General features: G+C 39.5%; 1 protein-coding gene across 1 annotated transcript; it reads right to left on the bottom strand.

The window, feature by feature from the left end:
• Positions 1-202: 202 nt before the first annotated feature.
• LOC120768591 (proteoglycan 4-like) lies at positions 203-2,372 on the bottom strand. The gene is made up of 2 exons (XM_040095352.1): positions 2,272-2,372; positions 203-2,181 (listed from the first exon to the last, which is right to left on the bottom strand). The coding sequence occupies exons 1-2, from the start codon at positions 2,323-2,325 to the stop codon at positions 289-291; spliced, it is 1,947 nt and encodes a 648-aa protein (XP_039951286.1). The 5' UTR covers positions 2,326-2,372; the 3' UTR covers positions 203-288.
• Positions 2,373-12,034: the final 9,662 nt, after the last annotated feature.

The raw sequence follows: 12,034 nt of genomic DNA, 5'->3' as shown, positions 1-12,034 counted from the left end.
GATGTAGAATCAGGTGTCTCCAAAACCTATCTATTAAAAAATAGGTGCAACCAAAATTTATCAAATTCTCAACATTTTTAAATTCTTATTCCATTTGGTACAAAGAGAGGCGACTTCGAGAATCCATATTTTGGTAGTTCTAAAAAATGAGAAGGATCCGCTTTCGGAATCAATCGAATATCTCATTGAAAATGCCACAAAAGTTTTAAACAAATGTCTCATCTAAATTTTATTAAATTCGTAAATATATTTTATTCAGGCAAGAAATATAAACTATCTAGTAACTAATTACTTTTGAAACGAGTGCAAAATTGGACCAGTTAGTATAAATCGAGCTGTTAGTACACTTCCATCCGGATCGAGAAAAGTTCTGACATACTCGCCTTTATTGGCCCGCAAATCAGGCACCGATAAGCCGCATTTGATCAAAAATTCCGCGATAGGGCTTCTGACCCTGATCAAGTTCGGATCACCAGCAGCCAAGGTCTTTGTGACGACCGGTTGTACCGGATGTATGAGTAAAGGATTTAAAGTGACGGCATTTTCATTATCTTCATCTTGCGGCTCCAAGGGCTCACGGTCGCGTACCAATGGTCGCGCAGTGGTAGTTGTGGTGACAGCAGCCACCACCGAACCAGCGGAGAAAGGTGTGAAGTCGACGCCAAAATGGCTAGCACTCTGATGTTTAGGTGGCAGCGGGACGCGGAAACCCGACGGTACACCATAAGGACGCCAGTTGTTTGTATCTTCAGGGTATGTGGCGCCACGGTTGGGTTGGTCGAAAGAGGAAGGTGCAAGCGTGTTGCCGCGATTTATGCGATATGTAGTGGTCACCGTATGACCGTCGGGTTCAACGCGAGTCTTTGTTATTGTTTGTCCATTCGCGTTGGCAATGTCTTCAGGTGTTATGCCGGCACGTTGTAACATATCCAACATTTTGGGATCTAAATCGGCTGCTGTTGGCATCTGATTGCCATGGATGGTTTTCGTAAGCGTCTGTACTTTTCTTTGCTCATAACGATCGGTATCCGTATCTGGAACCGAACTGGGTGGTATATTATCCACCCGCAGTGTTTTAATGGGTTTTGGTTGTTCACCGGCTGCGTTGGGTGTGAGTGGTTGTAGGAATTGTTCATGTAACTGCTTGTTGGGATTCAGTAAAGCTATGGGTGGTAAGTCCTGAACATTGATAGTCTTTATGATTTTAGGTGTGGTTGAAGTTGTCGTGCTGGGTGTAACGGGCTCTGGTTGGGTCTTCGGGCTAGGATTGTATTGTTCTCTGAGAAAATCTTCTAAATTTGGTACATTACGCACTGTCGTAGATGCCTCTTCTACCGGTCGGGGTTGTGTATTTGTCGAAGTTTTTACCGCTTTACGTTTCCACTCATTTGGAGCGGTCGTTAAAGTCGTATTATCCTTATCGGTGTTTGTGTTCGAAACCGTGTTTGTCGGCCCAACCGGTGAAGGATAAGCCTTATCGTATGCATCAAAAAGATCCTCCTCATCATCATCAAAACTGTTCATTGTAGGCAGCCCAGGTGGATTGAAGGGATCGTCTTGATCACGCGTCGGCCAAGCTGGTTGAAATCGTGGTGGCTGGTAAAACGTTGGCTGTTGCTCAGCCGGTTGTGGTGATTGCGGTGGTGTTGGTACGTACGGTTGACCTGCAGGATAAGGCTGCAACGGCGCGCGAAATATTGGACGCTGCGCCGGTTCATCATTGTCCTCAGACCATTCCCAATCCGCGATTTTATTCGGTTGCTCTTTCGCTTGCTTTTCGCGCTGCTTTTGGAAAATTTCTTCAAAACGGCGATCCACATCGTCCATGTCAATATCATCCACTATCTTGCATACAATGCTGCCGTCTGGCTCCAGCGTATATGTGCTCGTCTGCTTACGTCCATTTTCGAAGCTTGTACGCTTCACGGGATGTCGCGTGTTTAGTAGCTGGCGCACGGCTAGCAGTTCCAGTTGTCTTGCCTGCTTGGCTTGCTCCAACAGTTGCGCCGGGCTGGCGTTCCTACCGTCAATGCGTATGGTTCTGGTACGTGGCTGGATACGCAATGTCACGCCTTGTCGTGTGAATGTATGGAAGCCATCGGCATCCACATCTCCATTGGCGTTGGGATACGCATAATCTTCAGCCCTCCTGCCTTGTCTTGTAATGCCGGCAGCTACCAACTGCAAAATGTTGATGCGATTTGTGAAAAATGTTAACGTCGAAGAATCTAATTTTTATAAATATTTCATGTTTAATTGTTTCTTCATTACCTGTAGCAGCAGCAGTGCCCAAATTATTTGAATGAACTTATTTTTACTCCACATATTTGTTGTGCTCACGGCGAGCTCTAAGCAGAAACTGTTCGTTTCGCATAATAAATGTCGCAAAATACCCGTTAGTAAATATGTTTATTTACATTATATTTAAGCTAATAATAATCTGAAATTTGCTATTCACTCATTAGGTTTACTCAAAACGGCGATAAGAGTTTTACATATAAGTCTTGATTCGACTGAATCGGGGTTATCACTTGTTTGGGGTCAACTCATCATCTCACTATAGTGGCGGCGTAGATTAGAATAGGTAGTCGTAGTAGGTAGTACATAGATCAATAGGGGAGCGCGGGGAATTAAATTATGGACTTGTTGTAGCAAAGCTGACCAACGAAGAGGTTGATCTAAATTTTTTCTAAAAAAATTGTAACCAATGTTTGGTCGACATAATCGCCCAGCACAGTAGGTCATTTGGACAAGTATGGATAGGTTACAAACCATGTTTGCTATAGTGGATAAAGCGCAACCTCAGAGACGGCGTACAGTGTGCACCGAAGACAATATTTCTGCTGTGGGGCAGAATAATGAAGAATACGCAAAAATTAGGCCATCCGCCAACGCGTGCAACAATTCCATTTTATGGAAGGTTTTGCGGCAGGATCTTAGTTCAAGGGCTTACAACATCCAACTACTTAGTTTAAGAATTGAAGCCGAACAACCAGCAAACGCGTCGCCGGTTCGATAAATAGTACCAACACGAGATGGCCACCGATTCGGATTTTAACGAAAAATTATGTTCGGTGATGAAACTTCTTTTTGGTTGAATCATATTGAATTTGGAGTGATAATGATAATTCACAAGCCTTTATTGAAACTCGGCTATATTCTCAAAATATCACTTTTGGGTATGCTATATGCGCATAGAGAATCATTGGTCCTTCTTATTCTTTGCTGGTATTGTCACCGCTTACGCGGTTTCTCCTTTTTGCTATGTGGCGCCAATTGGAGATTCCAGGCGAAGCCAGATCACGTAGACTTTCAGAGTTGGAATCTTTTCGTCCATTCGGACAACATGACCTAGCCAGCGTAGCTGTTGTCTTTTAATTCGCTGAACCATGCTGACAGTGTTGGTGGTCTTTATACTGGTTCCTAATTAGACGAAATTATCTACAATTTCGAAGTTATGACGGTCAACAGTGACGTGGGAGCTTAGCCCCGAGCTCGACGCCTGTTTGTTTGATGACAGGCGATATTTTGTCTTGCCCTCGTTCATCTTGCCCATTTGCTTCGCTTCCGTATCCATTCTGAAGAACGCACACCTAACGGCGCGGTTGTTGAAGCCAATGATACCAATGTAATCGGCGTACGCCAATGGTTGTAGACTCTTAGAGAAGATAGTACCCTCCCTATTTAATTCTGTCACATTAAGTCTAGAGAAAGTAGATTTCCAATTCTTTTTGAAATGATTTGTTTCGAAACATAAATATTTTCAAGCAACTTTTGCTCTGGCTTTCTGTTTAAAATTACAGTTGCCTCTCAAATACCTCTAAATCTATGCCACTGTCATTCGCTTTTTATTAAATAATACACAAATTGCCGGAAATCGTGAATCTATGACTAAGAAAAAAAATCCCTAGCATTCATTTTCATTCTTTGTTTTCATACGTTTGTTTACTTACTTTTAATTGCCGAAAAAATATTATTTACCGCATGAAATCTAATTTTTTAGTATCTCTTCTCTATTTCTTCTTCTACGCACACATATGCGTGTACGAACGCTAAACTTACTCGAGTTCTTTCTCGGAGTTTGACGAAAATGTCGTGTGGCTCTCTATCTGTACGCTATAAAGCACCATTTTACAGAAACTATTTATGAACTTAGGCTTCTTTTGTTTACAAATTAGTTCGATTTTATAATAAAGTTACTATATTCAGCCTAAGCCTGAGTCGAGGTAACAAGTCTAAGTTTTTACCACAAAAATCTCTATTTAGTTTCGAATTACATATAAATCACCTAAGACGATAATTTTAAAAACTAGTGCGAACGTTAATGACCTTTTCAAATATGATTTATGTCTAAGCATATTGTATTTAATCAAATGCTTATAAACACAGGAAAATTTATAAATGTATATATATTTATATATAATTCTAGAAAATATAAATATAAACATTATATCAATGTGGTGTAAATGAATTCGCCGGCTACTCGCCGCTTATCAGTTGAGGTGAGTTAGAGGTCAACTAATTATGCATTTACGGGTGCTAGATAGGGTTTTGGTACCGTGTGGTTGGTTGAAGCAGGTTTGTGGGTTAGTCTGTCTGGTGTGCAAGAATATTGCTTGCAACTTTTAGAAATTATTGTTTAATATATAAAAACTAACTTTATGGACATCTGATTATATATGGTTCATATAAGCGCTTTAAACGCATCTAAATAGATGCTAATTATAGTAAAAATAAGGAGCGGTTCATTTACATAGATGTGAGGGAAGAAGAGTAAAATCGTTATGGAAATTATTTCTTTTTCTTCTTTATTGGCGTAGACACCGCCTGCCTGGTAATAGTCGAGTTTCCAACAGCGCGCCAGTCGTTTCTACTTTTCGCAGTTTGACGCCAATTCGAGATACCAATTGCAGCCAGGTTCTTCTCCACCTGATCTCCGCAACAGAGTGGAGGTCTTCCTCTTCCTTCCCGGCGGGTACTGCATCGAATACTTTCAGAGCTGGAGCGTTTTCATCCATTCGAAAATTGAAATTGTTTACAAATATTCAGGAAATCCGCTATGGTCGCTAGCAGTCTTCGATTGGCAATTTCCAAGTTCGCTTTGTTTGCGCTCTGCTTAAAATAATATAATAACGGCAATAAATATATGATATATTTACAGATAATACTAAAGGAGAGAGTTTGTGAACTTTTTTATTAAGTATTGTTTTTGTGTGTGTATGCTACATATCCGTTCGATTCGCCACTCTTCAATTCTTGCACGTTCTAGGTCAGATCTGTCACAGCCTAAACCAAAAAAAACTTACTTTAAAAAGTTGGCCTTCATTTTCATTCATGAATTCGATGCAATCTCATAAATATAATTCGATATTTTGAATGATTATGGCAATCGATATGAGCTAATTCAAACAAGTACATAGTAAATGCATATATGAATGAAATTGGCCAAAAATTTAGGGAGATTCCAGTATTAATCTTGTTACTTTAAAAGCATTTTTTAAATATCAAAAGAGGTTATGTTAAAATACATATATATACTACATACAGCATAAGGAACGCCAACAAATGAGTTCTTTGTCCAAGATTGCTCTAAGAAAGAGCCGAGAAGATTTTTAGTTTTTAAGAGATTTTTCCCAACATCCTCTGAATGGTTGCTGTTGAAAGAAAACAATGCAATTTTCTTTGCTTCTGCTGGCCTTTCTACGCAGAACTCATTGTCTTTAAAACATCTCAATTTTAGTTCATCAGAATAAGATTTAATTATTTAACATTAATGCTAGTAAGTTGAATTTGGATCAGTATGAGTAGAGCGTTCCATTGCAGTTCGGGGATTCAATAGAGAATTTCAGATGGTGTAAGATCTCTCATAACATTTGTTATCGGGAAAAGTTCAATAGGCTTTAGGCAAAGGTTGAGCCTGCCATGTATATCACCTTTGTTGAGTTAATAGAATCCTGAAGGCAGCAGTATTTCTTGATCAGAAAAAAGTCTGGAATTTAGAAATGAATTATTTTTTCGAACATAACTTTCTTAAGTTAACGCTTAATAGACACATGTGTACGGTTGAGTTTTCTGTGATGCAATTGTTTTTAAAAATATGGCCCAACTTCTTGTTTTAGAAAGCTTCGACTATATATCCCTCGACAACTATATCTTTCTCACTGTTATATGTTTATACAGTTATAAAGTTCTGATCTTTAGCTAAAAACATACCGATTATAGATGAAGTATACAAAATTGAAGTTTCAACAAGTTCGTTAATACTATTCTGACTATACACAGATGTCGCCGGAAAGTCTATGGCGGTGAAGGTTACTCAGATAATCTGGTTTTCTAACTGAACACGTGTCTGAACATTCAGAAATTTTCACACGCTTTGACCAATGCAAACACTGGCGACTTTTTCTTTGTCCACTTACCTGCGAGGGAGTAGGAGCTGGGGAGGGATAGGGGTAGAGAATTTCTAACCGTGCATTCAGAGTTGGGTAAAGAATGTCTCGTTATTGATGACAACGATGAATTAGCCATAAGACTACTTAGTATGGGTACCAGGACACAGCGGAATCACAGGTAACTGTAAATCTGACGACCTAACAAAAAACAAAAAAAAAAACATCCTAGCCCCTCTATCAGTGGTACCTATTCCACTCTCCTCATGTGTTCTACTATTGGATAGATGGGATTTGGGGGAGCTTATCCAGCGCTGGGCTACTATCGCTTTATGTGCAATTTCCTTTTGATAGAATATCGATCTTAAGAGATCCAGTGAGCTCTTTCCCATCCGTGAAACAAGCCTCTCCCTAGTTGTGGAAGCCATTGCCGTATCACCGTGCATGATGGAATAATCTTAAAGTGTGCTTGCTGCAGAAACAGCAGGAAATATCTCAACGCTTTGCTGACTTATATGATCAAATACATGAGTTCTGTTTTCTTGGCTTCAGAAAAGACTGCTTGTATATGTCCAAGTGCGATCTCACGAAGAGTCATCTATTAACCAGACCTATCATCGTTCCTCGGCAAACAATTAAAAAATAACTGAGAAGAACTTTTTAGTTAGTTTCTGTCGACTTTGGAAATAATAGCTGTTTTTGATTCGTCAAGAGTTGGAGGGAAGCGAACTGAATAGTCTAGAGCATATGCTCAAGCAAATGGGTAGCCTTTCGGTGTAACCTTTTGCTAACAAGTCTTCTGACTCATGCGCAGCTGTGTGATTCCATTTTATACTCTCGCAAAAAAGTTGCTAAGGAGAGTATTATAGTTTTGTTCACATAACGGTTGTTTGTAAGTCCTAAAACTAAAAGAGTCAGATATAGGCTTATATATACCAAAGTGATCAGGGTGACGAGTAGAGTTGAAATCCGGATGTCTGTCTGTCCGTCCGTCCGTCAAAATGGCGAAAACCGAAAGCCTATAAAGTGTCATAACTAAGCCATAAATAAAGATATTAAAGAGAAATTTGGCACAAAGGATCGCATTAGGGAGGGACATATTTGCATGTAATTTTTTTGGAAAAGCGGGCATGGCCCCATCCCCTACTAAGTTTTTTGTACATATCTCGGAAACTACTATGGCTATGTCAACCAAACTCTACAGAGTCGTTTCCTTCAGGCATTTCTATATACAGTTTAAAAATGGAAGAAATCGGATAATAACCACGCCCACCTCCCATACAAAGGTTATGTTGAAAATCACTAAAAGTGCGTTAACCGACTAACAAAAAACGTCAGAAACAATAAATTTTACGGAAGAAATGGCAGAAAGAAAGCTGCACCCAGGCTTTTATTTTAATGGAAAATGGGCGTGGCGTCGCCTACTTATGGACCAAAAACCATATCTCAGGAACTACTTTACCGATTTCAATGAAATTCGGTATATAATATCTTCTTAACACCCTGATGACATGTATGAAATATGGGTGAAATCGGTTTACAACCACGCCTTCTTCCAATATAACGCTATTTTGAATCCCATCTGATGCCTTCTCTGTATAATATATACATTAGGAACCAATGATGATAGCGGAATAAAACTTTACACAAATACGGTATTTGAAAAACATGTAAATGACCGATAATGAAATCTCGATTATCACTTTATCATGCGAGAGTATAAAATGTTCGGTGACACCCGAACTTAGCCCTTCCTTATGGACGAAAAACCAAATCTCAGGAACTACTAATCTAATTAATTTTACAGCAAAATAAAAAAATATGTAAGTGACGGATAATGAAATCTCGATTATCACTTTATATGCGAGAGTTAAATGTTCGGTGACACCCGAACTTAGACCTTCCTTACCTGTTTAATGAAAAATTCTTCTTACTACACAAAAAAATGGTTTCGGGGATCACCCCTTCATTCGACGAAAATTATTTTCATCGAATATACTTTTGAGGTCTGAGAACAGGAAATAGTGACTGGGAACAAGATATACAGAATACGCTGGATACGGAGGCAATTCGAACTCCGATTCATGGATTTTCAATTTAGTTTTCATTGACTTGTGAGACGGTGTATTGTTTTGGTTAAAGAGCATTTTCTTTTCTTCAAATGTGGCCGTTTTTCGGATTATTACGTCCGTCAAACGGTCCAATAACGTTATGTAATAGTATCTCATGATGGTTCTTCATTTTTCACAGTAGCCAATAAAAATTACTCCCTGCGCCATATCCTTGCCAGCCAGCTTACTGTTGCGGGTTCATCGTGTGATCGTGTGCAGTCCACTCGAGTGACTGTCTATTGGAATTCGGAGTGAAATGAAAATGATACACGGCTCCGATTCCTCAGCTCATCTTTTTTTTGGTCAAAAGTGAGCTCGCTCGACACCCACTTTGCACAGCGCTTTCTCATACCTAAATTTTTGTGAAAGATATGATTTACACATTCAGTTGATATATTTAGAATGCCTAATATCTCGAATAGCTTCCCTCAAAGGTAATCTAAAATGATTTTTAGAACTTTTTTGAATTTATCGTCGGTAAAGCCTCTTTATGGCGTTCACTGCCTTTATCGTCGTCGGTGCCCATTTCGCTTTGTTGAAACTCAAAACAACACTTTGCAAATGTTGATTTCTTTTGTGCAGAGTCCAAATAATATTGACCAATCGACACCTTGGCTTCAACAGAATTTTGTTCCACCCGAAATATCTTTTTATCCATTTTTTTCAGAACAACAAAATTTGCTTTACCCAAAATGACATACTTTATTCACAAACTAATAATCCGACAGCTTTTAAATTTATACATCCGGCTTCTTAAAGTAAGGGCTAACTAAAAATCATATGGATTTAACTCTAGTAGCGCCACGTATGTGTCAGCCGGGGAAACCTTCAACTGACCTGTTATGGTACAGGCATAAAAGCCTTTAAAATATTGGGTAGTCGAAAAAGTCTTTTCGTAATTTGTCAATAGATGTCGAATATACAAGTATAAATTATCAGTATTTTTATATCAATTAAAATATTTCGTCCGTACGCTGAACTCAACAGTAGCACTTTTATTAAAATTATTATTATTATTTTTTTTATAAAATTGCTAATAAAGCTGCTGTTCGCTCGCACATCAAACATAAATTTGCTATCGATATAATAGTTTTTTCTAATTTAATAAATTTAAATTGCCAATTTCAGAGTATTTCAATCCTTAGTACAGTTTCCAAAAGCCGTCAGACCAACATTTTTTCCACCTGCACTATATACACATATACAACACATGGATACACACATGCAAGAGCTTGTGTTGTGATTAATTTTTTGTCGAGGACCCACACCCATCATTGCGTTTCTAATGGATATTTCTAAAATTTTTTAACTATTATTTCATAATTTATACCACTGCGAAAAAACTGGACCGAGTGGTGGCCTTTGACATGCACTATCACACAAACACGCACACACACACACGACGCATACAACGAAAGACAACTCGATTGAAATGTAATTTCTATTTTATTTGTATATTTTATGGCGCACTTTTTTCTTATTTTTTATAGAAAATATATTTATTTTTTTTCATAACGATTTTGTTGACGCTTGTGCTTTGTGCCAGTTCGTTTGGTTTTCGGCTTGCACCGACCCACCCACATGCCGCTTTCCTGCCCGAATTTACGCGCCTAACCCACACTCGTTGGGTATTTTTTCTCGGCCTTGTTGTTTTTGTGGCGTTTTGGGTTTGATACCCGAAAAATAAAAAGAAATTGAAGCGAACTGTGCGCGCTGCCTTTTAGATCCCCGCACAAAAAGGAGGAAAAATACAATGTAAAACAAAGTTTATTTGGGACCATGGTAACGGCCACAAAACAAAAATTAGAGGAATAAGCTGAATTTTATTTTATATAAAAATCCTTGAAAAACGCAGCAACAAAAACAAGTTAGTGAAATTGCGAATTACAAAAACGGGGGTATGGAGTGCGGCATTAAAAGGGATGCAGGAAGTTGACGGGTAGCCAACAAATGCTCGGAAGTATGTATGTACTTGTATGGGTGTGTGTTGGCGGGGGGCGTTTGCGTGTATTTAGGTTTGGTCTTATATATCCCAGAGTACCTATCTGTTTGTATTTCTGAGGCCACGTTTTTTTTACACCGACCCCCCTGCGAACAGCGGCGGCTGGTTAGACCCGTCAAAGGTATGCTCGACCAAGTCGGCGGACACCCTGTGGAGTAGGGCAGTGCGATAAACTAGTAGCAGCGTTTGGCAAGGCAGGAAGGTGCATGGGAGAAGGCTCGAGTTGGCGACGCTGTGAAGGTTTGCGGAGCTACGGTCAGCTCGGAGATGGCGGAATGTCGGTTATCCGGACGCTATCTTCACAGACATTCGCTCGCTTTACTTTCTACTTTTTCGCATGTTTTTCGCTTTTTTTTCTGATGCTCATAATAATTTCCATAAAAATGTGCAAAGGCGCGCCAAAGCAACGAGCCAAGTGTGCAAACTAGAAAGGGAGCACCAGCACCAGTTAGTTGGAATGGGGTGGAGCGTGTTAAAAAAGGGTCTCAGCAGATATCATTCGCTTTTATCGGCAAGCAAATATGTGTGCTGGAGTATAGAGGAAACGGTACGGTGTTGCAAAGGAAATGAGAGGCGTGAGTTCTATGCTTTTTTGCTTTTTTTTTTGCGGGTATAACGGTATATGAGTGCCTTGGAAGGAACTTCGACGCCAGTGTAGACTACGAGCATGAATAGACGGCTGTGTGCTGGGCAACGCGTTGCGGTGGGGATGAGTGTGGCGAGAATGAAAAAGGCAGCGCCACTTTGGCATGAGCACAGACAGTCATTGGGATATGTAACTGTCTGTTATCTCAAAAAGGATGCCAAGCAGCCGCGGGTGTGAGTAACTTTGCTGGTGGGTGGGTGTGCGGAAAGAAAAAGGATTCGAAAATTTGTTTGTTACCGTTCCATTTTCATTTAATTTTTTTAATAATATTTTTTTTTTTATTTTTGCTTTATATCTTTCGCCCGACACTATGGCTGATCCACAAAAAGGTTGCTTGTGTGAAATACTTGTACTTTGCCAGTAAAGATGCTTTGCTTTGTTGGAGGAATGGATTCGGGCTCTAACCTCGCTAGGCAACGGGCATTCACGCGTGGTCGTGGAGTGCGGCGTTCTGAAGCAGACTCGCATTTTGTAGAATTGTGGAAGGAAAATAATTAAAAAAGCATAACAAACGGTGGTGGAGTGCGTCACAAAATTGAAATTCATTAGAATTCGAGATTAGCAGCGTGCCGGCCGTAAAGTGTGTTGGGTACTGAAGACATCGAGTGCATGAGTTGTGTTAATACAAAAAAAAATTTTAACTGTTGTAGCGAAGATTTCCATACAAGCACTTGATTCCAAGCATTCAGTTGGTATGACAGCCCTATGCTATAGTATCATAACGTTTTCTTCTGAGTGTTAAAAATTTCGTGCCAAATTTAATATACCTGTTTAGGGCATTGAGTCGGCCACATATTTGTTGCAGCAGTTAATATCAACTTCAGCCAAAACACCTGGATCGTAGAAGATATGACAACCAAGGTGCTTCATCTCATCCATGCAACTT

This window comes from Bactrocera tryoni, chromosome 2 (assembly GCF_016617805.1).
Source record: "Bactrocera tryoni isolate S06 chromosome 2, CSIRO_BtryS06_freeze2, whole genome shotgun sequence".
NCBI lineage: Eukaryota > Metazoa > Arthropoda > Insecta > Diptera > Tephritidae > Bactrocera > Bactrocera tryoni.
This window is presented reverse-complemented; position numbering and strand designations above follow the sequence as displayed.

Coding starts and splice junctions, on each gene's coding strand:
- LOC120768591 (XM_040095352.1), bottom strand. CDS start 2,325: ATGTGGAGTAAAAATAAGTTCATTCAAATAATTTGGGCACTGCTGCTG. Junction 2,182..2,271: donor GGGCACTGCTGCTGCTACAG/GTAATGAAGAAA, acceptor AACATTTTGCAG/TTGGTAGCTGCCGGCATTAC.